Source organism: Ixodes scapularis, unplaced genomic scaffold (genome assembly GCF_016920785.2).
Source record: "Ixodes scapularis isolate PalLabHiFi unplaced genomic scaffold, ASM1692078v2 PGA_scaffold0__279_contigs__length_252992795, whole genome shotgun sequence".
Classification (NCBI taxonomy): domain Eukaryota; kingdom Metazoa; phylum Arthropoda; class Arachnida; order Ixodida; family Ixodidae; genus Ixodes; species Ixodes scapularis.
In genome coordinates, this window is record NW_024609835.1 from 40,460,565 (window position 1) to 40,477,227 (window position 16,663).

The following is a 16,663-nucleotide window of genomic DNA, read 5'->3' on the forward strand; positions in this document are numbered from 1 at the left end:
CGATAGAGTCTGTGCAAAATGTGTCAAACAATATTTCAACTTACTTCACAAAGCAGAAGTATATAAATTTCTTGTTCTTTTTCTATTGTAAAGCATTGAAGTTACACAATCGCCGCATTGACTCCTGGCTGGTGGAGCATTTTGGGGTCAACAACAGTAAGTGGTTCGAACACATTTTATTGGACCACATTCATGTATAAATGATTTACTTCAGAAGCTCTGTGTTTTATACGAAAGAGACCGATATTCACAAAAATAAATGAGTATGAAGGACTTCGGCATATCGTACACTTCGTAATAGATTCTTAGCGGAACCAAGTTAACAAAACCTTTCCACGCAGAACATGCTGTATGATACATACACTTTCACGCCGACTCGGGTACGTGAAGTAAGTGCAAAAGTAAATAAGTCATCGCTATAATTACCAGTCATAATAGCATAATAACCGTGCGAAGCACACGCCGGATGGTACTGATTCCCGATTTCCGGCAAATATAAAAAAACACCAATTTGCATAGCCTCGAACTCACTGCGGGCGAGCCATTACCAAACAATGAGAACTCTATTCGAAATCTGACAAGATTCAACGTCCCTAAACATTCCCCGAAATTGTTCAGAAAAGAAATATGACTTCAGAAAAAAGCGGCTAAAAAACTTTGGACAGTGGATACAAAAGTGGATACATTTTCTTTCAAATATTTTTAGCCTCTGTACACTATTTTCTATCGAAATTTTGTAGAAAGTGGACAGATATTTTTGTTAGGGAGCCGTGATACACATTCGCTGGAAAAAGGGGAAACAAATATTTGGAGAGCAAGCTGCACCGCCCACTTAATAAGCCCTTTTTGTTTTTGGTTTGGCAACCACCTCTGTTAATACACTATTAACAGTTAGACCTGTCTCGTTCTTACTAGCCACTGAAGAGTGCAACCGAAATTTGTCCAAATTCCGGTTATGAAATCAAACATGTCAACACAAGAGTATTCTGCAAAACAATTTTAAAAACTCTTTGTGGTACTCCTCTGGGCAAAGGCTAAAACCATACAGACCTCAAAGTGTGCTATACAAGGCGGCACACACTCCTCGAACATGTGTCACACTCTCTATTATGGGAAGGGATTTTCTAGTTGCTGAATGAAATGAAAGGCAGCCTGTGATGGTACTACTAAGTTCTCGAAGAATTTTCCAGGCACGTGGTATGGCTTAGGAACAAGACAGTACTGGTGAGGCCTGGTCAAGTTATTAGACTCATCCGATAGCAGCTGAGAACAGCCACAGCTAAGTTGTCTGTTCAAGCAAAAGCTTAATCAAATAGCCCCAAACGTAATAAAAAAGTGGACGAGTCATCAATTATGTTAGACCTGATGTCTGATGCCAGCTCAGAAATATCGTCTAGTGGCGGGAAGTTATCAATTGGAAGACATTCCACAATGTCTGAAATTAAACTTTCATGATGCGAAGATATTTGCAACTCCTTTAGGAGGTCAGCCTTGTCATACTCTACGTTTTCATTGTCCGACAGTTTGAACAGTTTTTTTATCCAGAGGTGTTTTGGTCTTGAGGTGAACTGATGCACATTTTGGTTTGTGTTGCAGCCCAGCATTTGTCGTATATAGCTTCAAAAACGTTCTCAAGTGTGTCTTGCTGCAGGCGTCGTATAAGTAAGAACTTAGTCATGGCTGCTTGAAAGCTCACCAAAAAGAGCATGAGGACACTCTTTATAGTGACTTGCCGCCCAATGATGGCTTATGGCTGCCTCCTATATACTTTGGAACTGCCATGCTGAAATCCATCCGAGTTACTGGTGGAGAAAATCAAGTATTCCAAATTCTCCCTTCAGAATGGCATGACGCGACTTCTGCCCTGTCTTCTTGAATTTTTTAGCTATTTAGACAATCAAAAAGTATGCACATCCTATCACAGAAATAGGCTGTAGCCATGGCTGCCTCAGGAAGTTCCTTGACATAAACAAGGGATATGATTGCAAGAAAGAGTGAGGCACTCAGTACCTGTGGGGCACAATTTTCTTCCATGTTACAGAAAGGTACTTGAAAAAAATATGTCTCTCAGTAAGTTTCGGAGCCAATTGCAAGCTCATCTCATGGATAGAATAAAGTTCAACAATAGAAGACCACTCAATGACCTCAATTCCAATGCAAAGTTTGTGGGCCTGAAGATTGCTCTTCGTTGTTTTGGGAAGGTGCGGAACATCAAAGACAAAGTAAACGTGTTTGTTGCCAACTTCAAAAAATGGCATATCACCACACACACCAAGCTTACGTTTGAAGCCCCCTAACCACAGACCACAGCCTTTACTGTGAAGCCAACAGTCCTAAAGGGCCGATGCACTGATATTTGTATTTTGCGCAAATACCGCTTAGAACGAATCCCTGACGTTAATGATCTGTGAAATACCCGTTCGTTTTCACCACACGCAATCGAACTCGCAGAAAAAAATAAAGAAAAACAAGCAAAGTTCACCTCTTCAACTCGCAGCCAGAACAAGTGGCCCCGTGATCTGGAGCCGATTATATGCCGCCAATGTTGATCATAGCCATGCGCTAGGGTTGGCAAGGCACAGGACACACGCCGAGTTCCAGACATTGTTATGGTTCGGCTGTTGTCGTCATTGCAGCGATTGGACACAGGACACTACCCGAATGTTTCTCGAGCTATTGATTATCACAAGCCCAAATCGAGTGTCCACGCCATGCTCCGGTCCAATCTTTGAGCCGCATTCAAATATCGTCACTGGGCGGTACTGCTACCGCCCAGCTACGTCATCGAGTTTTTCGAAGGAGAGATTGAATGAAAACACTCGGTTTTGTCCTCGAAATTACAGCGCAACAAAGGAATTTCTTGGTCAGTGGCGTTGCGTGCGAGTATCCTTGAGTCCCACTAGTGCCATTAAGCTCGTGTAAAGTGAAAAACATTCCAATTGAATATCGTTGCACCGCCCCTTTTAAGCTCCCGAATGCGAGAAATAAGGAGACTGCGTTAAACAGAAGACGTTGGAGTGTGCACAACAGTGTCTGCAAGGGGCTAAATGCACCTCCTGGAAATTTCAGACCGCATAACAACCAAGGCTCTATCTGCAATGTTAGAGGTTCGTTCAACACCGTCATCTGTAAACCCATGGACAATGTCGTGTGCAGGGTCATAAGTTAAATCTTTTTTTTTTTAAAACAATCTCATTGAAAATCAACTTGCACACACGTTCAAGTGCAGCCAGACAGCCCGGCAGAAACAACAACGCGAGAAGCTCGAACCAATCGGCTCCACGAAATCACGCCGAGCATGAGAGCACGCGAGCGGTCATGCGTCACCTTGATTGATGCAATGTCGACCGAACATGATGCAGCAGAAAGCACAGATGGACGGCACGCACGACACAGACGAATGACGCAGGGACGAACAGAGGCCATGCAGAATGATGCAGAGGCGACGGCGTGCAGGCAGTCAGGCCATGGCAGGCGCCATTCATCACGTGGTTTTTGTGACGTATTTGACTTTAAACTATTTGGTGGTTTTAAGTACTTTAAACAATTTTAAAGCATTGCCATTTAAAAAATAAATACTTTTCACAGAAAGAGTTTTAAATAATTTTAACTAAATTGCAGAAAAGCGCCACGTAGCGGAGAGTATGAAATGCACTATCTGGGCCGCGAGTCGGCTCCTGTGTCCTCTCTTTACGTTTACTATATTACTCTATGGTAGCAGTAAGCCACCAACTAGCAGAGCGAGCTGACGGTTTTGTGGACCTAGGATAGACGGCGCCACTAAAACTTCGTATAATAAAAGTTTTGTCGATGACACCAGGTTTTTGATGCATTTATATAAATGTTGGAATGCCAAGATTTATAGAAAAGTTCCCTTTTACCGAGCAGGTGTTCGCACAACTTGCTATCTTTCTACAAGATTCCCCATTGACGTCACGCCGAGTGTTTCTCATGGCCGCCGCTCGCGGCTGCAGGTCGGGGAATATTCTAAGTTTTGCCTAGCTATTACGCGGCGGAATCGCAACATTTCGATGAAAGGTCTGTTTTCTGTCATTTGTGACAAGGTGAACAATATCAAAAGCAGAAGATGGCAATTCTTTCAACCTTAAAATCGTTGCACAGAGACCACAGAGGCGCTTTTGGTGGCGCAGGTCGCCAGTAGTTTGGAGTTTATAATTGTTTTGTGGTGCCTCGCGCGGTGTGCACGTCGTGAGCGCGCATCAAGCTTCATGCCCTTTACACCGGCCTGCTAGGATAGGAGCAATGGCTGACGCGGGGCAGCATCTGGGTTAGCAAAATTGGCTCAAAAATATGTTCACTATTACAGGTTGTCGTTTTTCACTTAAAATTATAAATCGACCCCTATTTTCAAAGAACACCTGCGAACAAAACTTCAGCAGGTACTTGAATAAGTATGATAAGTTTTCACAACCGTGGGACCATTTGAAATATATGCCATCTCAGTAGGTTAATTTGTGTCTCATCTATGGGCGCTGTTTACAAACAAGTCAAAATTTACCCACACTGGGTGTGGGCACTGCACGTGCGCAGAAACCAGATTCGTGCAAAGCGCCTGCGCCGTGCCGACAGCAGCGCCACTGCAGTGGTGCTGCCGTTGGCACAGTGCATGCGTAGATGCCGTACGGCATGCAAATGTGGTTTCATGTGCAGTGCTCTCGTTTGGTTTGGGCAAATGCAAATTTCTGTGTAAACATTGTGTTGGTCTGTGTAATAACTCAGCCCTTTGTTGTCCTTTGGATACATGGTTTTGCACAAAAAAGACGGGCAGAAAAGAAACAAACAAGACCGTCTTTTTTGCGCAAAACCATGTATCCAAACGTTCACCAACTCGCCCAACAACAAACTATTTCTTGTTGTCCTTGTACGGCGGTGGCGCTTTCTCGACGTTTTACATGCAAGTTGTGGGAACTTAGTACGTGCCTGTCACTTTTAAGTGCAGCAAAAGCTACAAAAGTGATCTATGCAATAATACTTAAAAAACAAGCGAGCTGGTGATGATTCATGGTAATAAAACCCGAAACTCAGGAACACACAAGGGGACGAACACAACACAACGTCTCAAACACAGCTGCTCTGTTTGAGACGTTGTGTTGTGTTCGTCCCCTTCTGTGTTCCCGAGTCTCGGGTTTTATTACCATGAGTGATCTATGCGCTTCGAAGGGGCCTGCCGACCATGTGCAATCGTCCCAAGAGTAACTCAGGGCAGCATGTTGGTGCTTGTAGGTTGGACTTAGCTTGCACTTATGGTGAAACAGGGATATAGCCTTCAGCAGTTGTGCAGTGCCCAGAGTTTTCGCTTGACTACACAAAACATATGAAAGGCTGTTGAAAGAGTGCTGTAGGACTTCGTTTTTGTACGCAATTTATTGTACAGTCTTTAGATATCATACAATGCTTCCAACAATCGTGCAGTTACTTCAGTAGGGACCACTTGAGTTGCTCCTTTGCCGATTGGAAAACCTGAAACCACCCCAAAGAACCACAACTTACCAACCAATGAACCGTAGACTTTCCGGTTTAAACCGAAAAGAAAACAAATGATAAACATCGGCCGGTGCTGAAATATCAAATCCGTTGACACCAGAAAACAGCGATTTCTGGAAATCTGTGCTCTAAATGAGGACTATTTTTGTCGAGACCTTCTCCTCTTTAGTTTTCATCGTGCACATTACCTAAAAGCCAGCACCCTGCCAGTCCTGAATCAGTGGAATCATTTACTTTAGAGGTCAGTGACACGAGAGTTAGGTTAGTCAGTTAGTCACTCCATATTGTCATAACATCTTTGTTCTATTTGAGTCAAAACTGTATGATATTGTTAAAAACTACATAGGTAATATTTATTGGTGAGTACTGCAAAAGATACAACAGAAACTTGCCTTCCTCATGGCAGGAACATTTTACTTGAGAAAACTCCAGATTTTGCAATCACACATAGCAAGAGGGTAGCAGGATAAATAGAAAATGAAAAGCTCCGAATGATTACGTTAAAAAATGCTCAGACAATGACCCGTGTTTGAACTCTTTAATCGCTGTTTGCAAGCACTGTAACATTATGATAAGCATGAAGCATTTTAAATTAAAAAGCATGAAGCATGTACACAAATTGTAAATTAAATTTCAAGTCTTGGTTTCTTACGAATGTTTTCTTCTGTTTATTGTCATCTCTTTACCAATAATTACCGTTTTTAATGCCCTTACAACACATTTCGTCAAAATACCCAAATTGAAAAAAAAATATATATAAACAACAAATAACATTAGCAGATTTTTCGTTTAAGCACTGGAAAATATGCAGCCTACTTATTAGTGAACTTTTTAGATGTCTTGCACATAATCATAAAATCGGGTGGGCATTATGACGGAACACAAACTCAAAATGGAGTCCTTTGTGAAACTGCCTTGGGCACTACTCACCTGCGCTACCGTCTGCTCTCCCAGCGGAATGTCGTCTGTCCTAAGTGCAACTTTCTGAACGATGGCGGCAGGGTCTGCCTCCAGGATGATTCTGCAATGTACATAACAAGTATGACTTTACATATACTGTAAAAATTAAAAAATAAAAACTAGCAACATGCAACTGTATTTGTGGAAATATGTTAATTTCTCACACTTCATGATGTAGCAATGTACATAACAAGTGTGACGTTACATACACTGTAAAAATTAAAAAAAGAAAAGCCTAATGCAATTGTAGTTGTGGAAATATATTAATTCCTCAAACTTCAACGAGCCCTGTGGTTCACATATCAAAAATTGGTTCAATCGAAAAGGGAACCTGCGGCGGTGTGGCGAGCTACCTGAACTGTTTCTGGAATACCCGTTCTTTACTTTTCCCGGCATGCTATTTATTATCTTTAAATTCATAATGGTTATTGAGAAAACGGCAAATGAATGTGATGGCAAGACCAATGTTAAAATTTCCCTGCGTTTCCAGGGGCATGACGTCACAGTGGAAAGACTTTTAGGTCGAGCAGGCAGTCTAATAAAATGAGTATGTATGTCATACATTTTTTAATTCTGCTTGAGTGAGCTTCCAGAGCATAAGTTTGACACCAACAAACTTTTTGTAAAAATTTGGGAACAGATTGTATTGCCCGAATTAGAACACCTGTTGTCACAACTGTAGTGTGGCCAGCAGAGCCCTGAAGTTTGAAAAAGTGACGAGGAACAAATAAAAATTTTTTAAAACGGCACAAAATTTTTTTTTTTATTGAGCAGCAGATGGAAATATAGAGGGCGCTCTGATTTGTTCGTTGTCCCCACACCTGTGTTTACTCAACACAAGGCCTGTGCACATGCCCAGAGGCCTTGTGGGCATGTCTATGTCACCTTCAATAGAGTGTGTGGCACAGTGTAATGTAAAAAATACTAACAATAAACGAAGTGACATAAGTGCCGGATCTCTCTTGAAAGCAGTCGTCGGAGAATGTGAGCTAGACTCACTTGGGCTTTTGTGCTGAGCTGGGCACCGTGCATGCTGCATTGTTAATTCACGCCGGAGCGGTAACAAAAAAGCCCCTCCTCCCCCTCACCGGAGAACACGAACTCCAGCCGAACACAGACGCCGCGCTCGGTTACGTCAGCCGAGTGCCGAGTCATTGTATTTGTTGCCCCCCTGTGTAGTTCTACAGTTAACCGCTAGGGGCGCCATGGTCTGATCTCCTCCTTAATAGTTTGGTCTACTAATTCGGATGTGTCTAAGTTTTGAACAAATCGACGACCATCCAAATTCCGACAAAACTCCTCCTTAAAACAACAGATCCTCGAACTGGGTCACCTGAAGCACCCGCCAAGAACATCCAAGTATGATAATTCTTACTAACATATGAAAGAACCAATCTAAAAGAAATAAACACCAGGAGCCAGGTGCAAGTCTTCGAAAAGTCTGTCGCAATGAAAGATAAGTTTTGGAAATGAGGCGGACTCGGCCCTGGCACCCACCCTCCGTCGCAGATCTCGTCGAGGGCCAGCATGATGATGTCGAGGTTGTCCAGAAGGACCTTCTTCTCTACGTTCTTCCTCAGGATCTGGTTGATGGAGTCATACAGGCAGTTCAGGACACTGCACAAGATGAGCTGCACCAATGGAAAGAGGCGGGAAAGTTAAGGGCACAGGTAGCAGTGATGTGATTGGCCTAAGCCGTTTTGGAGCACCTTTCGGAGCAACCAAAACAGTGTTTTGGAGCAGCAAAAGCGGCTTTTGGAGCAACCAAAACAGTGTTTCGGAGCACCAAAAATGGCTTTCGTAGCAGATATTGTTAGAAAAATAAAAAGATTTGTTTTACGTGCTGGACAAACGAAGGGCACTTTGCTCACTGAAATAAACGAATTATAGTCAAGTTCGACCACCTAGGAGTCTTTCAAGATGTAACTGAAATGTCAATGACATGACAGATTTTGCAATGCTTCAGTTAAATGATACCTATATATGTACCCACAATAGACAGATAAGAACCAAACTTCACATATTCAATTTATTTGAAAACTAAATTTCACATATTAAAATGTATTTGAAAATGATTAGCTTAGTAGTAAACATCACAGCATTAGGTTAACTAGTGATATAATATAATAAATGGAAGCAGTCCCCGACTGATGAAACACATAGCTACTGCAGTGCAATGCGAAATTGCACACAAGAAAAATGTGCTGTACGACTAGCGGGTACTTTTTGCTTTTCAAAACTTTCTGCAAAGCTGCTGCAAGCTTCGCTTTGGCTTAGGCTAGTAATGAATGTCCACTTTTAATGTCTCCAGAGAAACATTGAGACACCCCACAAGTGTACAGTGCTTTAGGCGTTGCCGAAAAATTTTGAAAAACCGCTTCCTACCGTTTTACTGATTCCCGACGTGCCAGACTTTCGTCAAAAGTAAACGTAAAACAGTGGATTGCAAGCGTCGCGGCTGGTGCCTCTGTCGTGCAATGATGTTCGCATGCACGTCAGGGCAACTTCGGCAGGTTTGCAGCTGCACGTGCTTCGTCGCGCGAGCGGAGACGGCTGTCCCATTGAAACCGAAACCATGCCACTCCGCTCCGTCGCCAACTGGTCTCCAAAAATGTATGTAAAATGTAACTGCCCAGCGTGCGACAAAAAATAGTTCAGCGGCGCGTGCTTGCAAGGCCGGCAGGCGAGGTACACGCAGAAAAAAAAAAAAAAAAAAGAACCTGAGCGCATCGATGCAGGACATCGCGAGTCAGGGTCAAAACGTTGTTGGAGCGCTTTGTGCAACGACTGAACTCGAGACAAACAAGCGCGCTGTGCGGGTTCAGCGTGCAGACATTCCCTTCTTTGCTTTAGCTCACTTCTCTTCAACAACTTGCTTGCGCGACAGATTTTTCACGTACCGGGGTCCCTCTCGATAGAAAGCCAACCAAGAGAAACCTAGGTAATCAATACTTAGACACAGCAGTCTTCGAACCAATGAGGGATTTTTTGTAGTAGCGTATGTTTTAAACAAGAACAGGAATGTTGATGAACATGCGGCGGTCCTTATGTTTCAGTTTTGGAAGCTCCATATCTGTAGCGACGTGCGGACTGGCAGGCAGGACAATATAGTTTTCACGTGGCCGTTGCTTGCAGAAGCGAGTGCTTCAGCTCAAAAAGTAACTCCCGCCGCGCAAAAACGTAATTTTGTTTTAGTGTGACGGCATCGTTGGTAGCCAGCACGTTAGCGTCGGAGCGTCCGTACAGGTCCGCATCTATCGTTGTAAAAAAAAAAAATGCGAGACGACATTTACGGGACGACGACGAGAGCGCGAAAGAAGAGACGGAGGGAAAAACCATGCGAGACTGGATGGGCGATTGATGTAACTAAAGCAAGGGTGCAGGCAACCTGGTTCAATACTGAGATTGGAGTTTTTCGCCTGTCCTACGTCCCTTCTTTTTCCCGGCTCCAGGGTTACAATGTCACAATTGATGCAGAGTACTTTGTGTCGGGTGGCCGCTTGCGCCACCTAGCTCACACATACTCAGTTACGGTACTCAGTTTAGTTTCGGTTTTGAAAGGCGACCAAAACTGGTCCTTTGGCGCAGGCTTGGCGCAGATTAGCCATATTTTGGCGAAATGTAGCAGGATGTAGCAGGGTTAGCCCCTTGGCGCAGTTTGGCGCAATTGGCGCAGCAATCACATCACTGAGGTAGTAGAAGGTCTTGTCGGAACAACGTCACACAAAAGAAAATCCCTAATTACCATAAAATGCAAAGCGAGTTCCCATGTCACAGTGAGTAGCCACCCCAGCAAACTTCTGAGAAATTTAAAATGTAGGCAGTGGACATATCAAGCGCCCTCCCCAGCGAACTTTTGAGCCGATCGAGCTGACCGAGGTACTCTTTCGCATCGGCTGCTTTTTCGTGAAGCTGGTGCAAACGAGTGAAGCTTTACGTGCATGGAGGGCGGTAATGCTTGATGGGAGGGTGGGGAGCAGGCTCGACAAGAGTGGTGCAACTGCTTTAAAAATTTGCAGTTCCGTCAGACCCTTGTACAGCTCCTCCGACATTCCTTCGGATCAAAAAAGGGCCTGCACTACCATGTGCCCCTTCTGCTTTTCTGCTCTCAAACCTAACAAGTGCCAATCCTCAATTTCCGGGGGATTCTCTCGAACTTTTTCATGAACGCTTGCTTGACACTTTACAGTAGATACATCAAGGCAGACGGGGGTACCCTCAGAGGTTGCAATGGCTGGCTTTCCATGATCTGTGGGAAAGCCCACCATTGTGAAGAGGCTTGTAGATCTCAAGTGGAGTGCTAAAAATCTGAGGCTATTCAGTCATTACAGTGCTCAAGACACTGAGGCATTAAGAATTCAGAAGATTAAACTTTTCTCTGGTTCCACACTGCTCTTTGTATACCAAACGAGAGCCCAGGACAAGGCAGAATTTCTAGGGCCGGCTCCACCCAGCCCGGTCAAGAAGGGGCCCAAGCCCAGCAGGTTTCATCAGCCTAAGCTCGAACCTGGCCCATTTCAACTGCTTTAATTTGCAACTTCAACATCCACAGTCCATACGAAACAGTCCAAGTGGGAGGCAGCCCGTTCGTCAAATGCCCCCTTTTCTATAGAACTATTGGTAAAAGGGTAATTCATAGAATTATAAGAGCTATGAAATGACAAATTTATATCAATAATCTTATATTAGCCAGCATGGAGTTCTATATGTCAGAGAACATAATTTTGAACAGGAGTAAGACATGCACAAAGTAAATATTTGGTGCAGACTGCCTAAAAAAAAACACTCTTTTTCAGCCAAAATTTTTTCCTATGCACTAAACCTATACATTGGGCGAGTATTATAGTACAGGAAATATGGTAGTTATTACTAAGCGCAGCGCTTCGAATGTTGCCAGCACAGTTTGGACACATTCACCTAATCATAATGTGCAGTGAAAGTTGTTTGCTACATCTGTGTAGCTGCACCCCCACGTGTTGGGATAAAAATAGGAGGAAAACATTCTTGTGAATTAGCTTGGCTTGGCTTGCTACAAAAAAGCTTACAGTTAGATTTCTTTCACTATAATGAGTGATTGCACTTTTTATTATAGTTGAAGTTCTACTGAACACACATGCGAAGAGTTACAAATGCACTCGACCTTAGAGAGGCAAAACAAGCCTTTTCATAAAAAGTTGAAAAACAGTACCGCCCTCCACACAAACAAGTGAAGGTGTAGTAATAGCAAAAAAGACAATATCAACATCCATGACTCATCCGAGAAGCACGTCCATGTGCACATTGTATATGAAGTATTTTATGTCTAACAAAACTTTTACGGAGTGCTGCTTCAAGGGAAAGGCATGTGTCGAATCGGTTGTGATAGTCATGAAAGCAAAGGTTTAACATGCTTTTTGAGTGGCCTTATGTGCTTTGAGCTGCAACAACGTTTGTCATTTGCCCAGTTGTCTGCGTGATTGCCGCCTCGCAGGTTATTTTTAATTAAGAACTAGACTTCTGAGCTGCGTGAAGCTTGAAAATTAATAGGCATTTTTATTCAGCATGTCTAGATTATCTTAAAATGCTGTACATTCTCCAGTAAGCAAGGACAATGTGATTTTATTTCATTCTCCATGAATTGGCACACAGAGCTGGAGCATCTGAGGCATTTGCTGCTAGTTGCTGAGAGGTGGCACCCAAGTGAGCATATTTAGTGTGCCAATCTGTCACCCTGCTCCCTTCAGGAGCACATACAGTGGCTCTAAAAAGAAGCAGCCCCCATGCATTTCAAAACCGCATGTCCTATTGTCCAATTTTGTCTTAGCATATGAAACACAGAGTGTATTTCCTCAAATTTAGCCCCACATATACAGATTGTAAGCCGTTCTGTACCGACTTCAAACAAGAGAGCTCCTCCCCAAATTATTAAGAAAATGTTATCCACATACTCAAACATGTTCTTCTCGGCTACTCATACTCCCTTTCTTGGAAAACTAGTTTACTCAGTCTCATCACCCCCTTGTCTGTGCAGGTACTTAAATCTCAACTTTCAGCTTCAGTTCATCTATTTTGTGTTCAAGCTTTCATATGTCAGTACTTGAACACTTTGCCTTCCAACCACACATCCCATACCTCAGTTAGTCTGACAAAAATGAATTTAATGGTTGCCTTACTGCCTTCAGAAATTTGTCCGCAGCCCACCGCAGTCCTTCATTTGGCCTGTTCTCATGTTTCCCTTGAAACAATCTGCCCATTCTCCTTTCTTTGATCTCAAAACTTCATGGAATTTCTGGCCTTGTGGAGAGGACTACATTACCAAACGATAGTCCTGGCACATTGCCTCCATTTTAATATGCCCAGTACCCCTAACAGTTCCATTTTCCTTGTAGTTCCACAGAGGGTTTTCATGGGTGGAACTCATGAAATATATTTGGGAGCAGCCCCGGGAGCAGCTTAAACAGCAGTTTTCAAGCAGATTGGGAGCAGTTAAAACTACATTCTCGAGCAGGCTAGGAGCAGCTCAGAACAGTTTCCATTGCACTTCAGCTTATGTCTTAGACAAGCACGGGAGAAATTTCGATTGTGCTTAGCAGTGCAGATGAACTTGAGTGATTAGGGGCCTAGGTAGATAGGATAACAGTGTAACAGATGCGAAAACTTGAAACTTTGGGAGTCTTAATGAGAATCAAAAAGCAAGTACCATATATCTGTGAAGATAGTGTCCTTGATATTTTAGAGCGCAGCTCTTAGGCGCCCGTTTTCGGCTTGAGCGGCGTCGCCGTCAGCGTAACCGCGCGGTGCATTATGGGACATTTCCTATGATGCACCGTGCGGGGAGGAGGGTGGAAAAGAGGGAGGACGAGGGGGAGGAGAGGACGAGGACGGATGAGGAGGAGAGGAAGGAGGGGGAGGAGGAGAGGAGGAGCTTGAAGGGAGGAGGAGGACTGGGGAGGAGGAGTAGGAAGAGGAAGAAGGAGGGGTAGCAGGTAGGATGAGGAGGTGAGGAGGAGGGAGAGGGGGCATACCCTCCTTTCAGTATTTTCGGAGTGGCTTTCAAGTGCTCAAAACGCAAACCAGCACTGCTTATTGCACAACTCACACATGCTCGACATAGTAATTATATGTGCGAACCACGTGATTTGCGTAAGCAATGGACGTGCAGTTGCGCAGAGTTACAGCGCAACAAGTGTCGAGTTTATCCTATTGTGCAACTCAATATCGAAGCAGCAGACTATGATTAACAGTTATTGTATTCGAAACGATAAGCAGGAGCAAGGTTAAAGTACTACGAGTAGATCTACCGCTCGCGTCAGAGCTGCTGGCCGGCAAGGTTTCGGATCGGACCGCGTTTCAGTTCAACCAAAACACAATTTATCTTGTGGAAATGCGGTTCCAACTTCTAACAATGAAGTACTAAAAGGAATATTTTGCTCATTTGTTTTCAACCGGCTGACTTCCGGATCCCGGGCCACAGAGCCTCAGGAATTCTAACGCTTAAGGACTCGACCTCACCTCGGCCGACTTGCTTAGCCGCTTATGGTTGCCGAATAACAATCCAGTCACAGGTGGTGTAACGCTTAAAATCTGACCCGACCCCCCCCCCCCCCCCCCCCCCCCCCCCCCCCCCCCGAGTTTTTTCGAGTGCTTCAGACGCAGGATGCACAGGGGGAATGAACAGAACAAAGGACTGCCATGCCAATCAAGCTAAACGTGCTCATTGTTGCCAATCCAGTCGATAAAAACTGAAACCAAAACAAAATACAAATTTGTTTTGGTGCACAATGGCATGAGGCATTGGCTGTGGCGCAGTTTCCGCAACATGGCACAAAATGGCGCAGCCGTTCCACCCCTGGGTTTTGCGTCACACAAGCTTAGGGTTGGTTGCCAACCCTAATTAGTTGTCAGATGCAAAGTTTGTCACTAAAGCCAGGGCATTTTCTTTTAGTATTGCTCCTCCCTCTCAAATGCAGATGGATCGACAAGTTACCTCATTCTCATGGTTGCTGCCCATCACGTAGAAAAAGAGGTCCACGTTGCTCCGGTAGACGCACGTCAAACCGTCCAGCATGATTATTTCGGCTGAAAGGTGTCACAAAATCACAGCATCAGATGCCAGTACAATAATTTTTTTGTGCATGTGTTGCTTGTGCAGCGTGCAAGTTTGCCTGCTCCATGCACATCTTGTGCATTTGTTTACCCAGTAAAGGGGCCCCCACGCCTTTGTTTCCCCCCACCTCGACCAATGACAGTGCGCGCTTGGCTGCCATGTCAATGTGCATTCTCTGTTTCCCTTTGATTGGCATACCCCTCCTTGCCTCCCGATGTGCCAAAGACATATTTTAGAACACTTGCTTGCAGCATCACTCTAAGCGAGATTTAAGCTGCACGATGAATGATCCCCAGGTGATCTCAATTAATCCTCAGTCCTTTACTGGGGCATGCCAGATGTTGTTCCTTGGTCTGGCACATTAAAAAAATCAAATCTGACTTCCAAGTTTGTTGTGTTCTTTTTTTGTTTGTTTTAATGCATGTAGTGACAAGCTCACTTGCACTCTGCATGAGGATTATCACCTCTCTCCCTAGCCCCACTCATCATTACATGCACATACTCAATGTAAAATTAATTATTACTATATTATTATGATTATTATCATTAGCCACTTACCATTTGCACGGTGTGTTTTGTTGAAAAGATTCTTCTCAAACGCCTTTTGCTCTTTTACTGATGGGAAGGTGTTATCATAGTACTGCAAATAAAATGGCATTACTCACTTTTCAGTAACTAATCTTAAAAACGTTTTGTAAGCAATAACTCAACGAAAGCAAAACTATATATCTCAGGGCTTCAGAGCATGTTTTTGCATCAAAAATATGCCACAAGTGTGGTGCATCTTCACTTTGCTGGAGATTAAACCAAGCGATTTATTCCCTAATAAAAATGACATGGTGCAAAGTCATATGGCAAACAGTAAAAGCCAACAAAACCACTACCAGCAATATAATTGAAGTGACACAACTCTACGCATTGCATTCAACACTACTGCATACGGAGATTGGACTCGCCGCTTACGCACAGCAAGTACGTATATTTTTACGAGTGAATAATGGAGGTCATCGAAAGCTTCTAAATCATGCGCGCGTTCAAAAACTAAATACCTTGGCAAGGATCCTGTTGCCATCGTTGTCCAGGATAGCGATCGCTTTCACAGTGTAGAGCGTAGGTTCCTGAAGAGGACAGAACGGCACGTTGTCCAGGCGACGCAATGACATGTCAAGGCATGTTCTCACGGATGCCCACCCACTGTGCAAGGTTGTGTTATGTTTAGTTTAGGTGGGGGGAAGTTGTCAACCCCAGTAGGCGTTTAATTTCTCCGCTGAAGATGAGATTTAGCCAGTGCGGTATCACTGGTGGCCTGGGGTCTTCGACGTGTATTTTTATTACACGAACACACGCCGGTACGATGCTCATCCAGATCTCAACGGACAGGTGTGGGGATTGACCCCAGGATCCCTGGGTCCTGCAGCGTGAGATTTCGCTCCATGTGCTTCGAGCTGCGATACGCTTAGACACTCGGCCACCGATTTCCCAATCATTGTGCAGTGTTTAGCAGATTTTAAAAGTGACGACCGGTGCTGGGCGAGTATGAATGTGGCGAAACAAACGCGGTAGCTAATCCCCGTTTCATCGGGTACTGAAGAAAATTGAGAACCAAATGGCTATCAATTACGTGTCTACAGACTTTTAGGGGCCCAGAAGCTTCGTTTTAGCTCTGAAAATGTCATAAACTAAACAGCAAATTGCGTAACATGCAGACTTCCGATTACTTACGAACAACATCGACTCCATCTTGAGTGACGTGTAAACAAAATCGAAACAGCCACTTGCAGTTGCAGGACGGAAAAAAGATGCTTCGTAAAATAATAAACTTTGTTAAGCGCGAAAAGTGAATTTTATTTTATTAGTAATAAATAAATTCGACAAATCAAAACTACTTCCTTAATATATCCGTTGTTTTCTTTTAAAAAATAGTGAAAAAAATTTTAAAGTTTTTGCATAGTTAAACTTTTAAATGGTGACTTTTAAAAAAGTTAAGTGTAATGATATCACTAGTTTGTTATAAATCTTAGTAAACACATGAATGTGTTAGCTTAAATTACTACTAGCGCCACTTGTTTCAGTTGCGTGGAAAATGTTTTTAGCCGTTGCTTAGTGTGCGAA

At 43.6% G+C, this 16,663-nt stretch overlaps 1 protein-coding gene across 1 annotated transcript; it reads right to left on the reverse strand.

Annotated features, from left to right (window-relative positions):
- Positions 1-5,369: 5,369 nt before the first annotated feature.
- Positions 5,370-16,344, reverse strand: LOC120838406 (coatomer subunit zeta-1-like). Its single transcript, XM_040208318.2, has 7 exons — positions 16,274-16,344; positions 15,601-15,669; positions 15,110-15,191; positions 14,432-14,523; positions 7,963-8,096; positions 6,436-6,526; positions 5,370-5,481 (listed from the first exon to the last, which is right to left on the reverse strand). Exons 1-7 carry the CDS (start codon positions 16,289-16,291, stop codon positions 5,434-5,436), a joined length of 534 nt encoding a protein of 177 aa, XP_040064252.2. The 5' UTR covers positions 16,292-16,344; the 3' UTR covers positions 5,370-5,433.
- Positions 16,345-16,663: the final 319 nt, after the last annotated feature.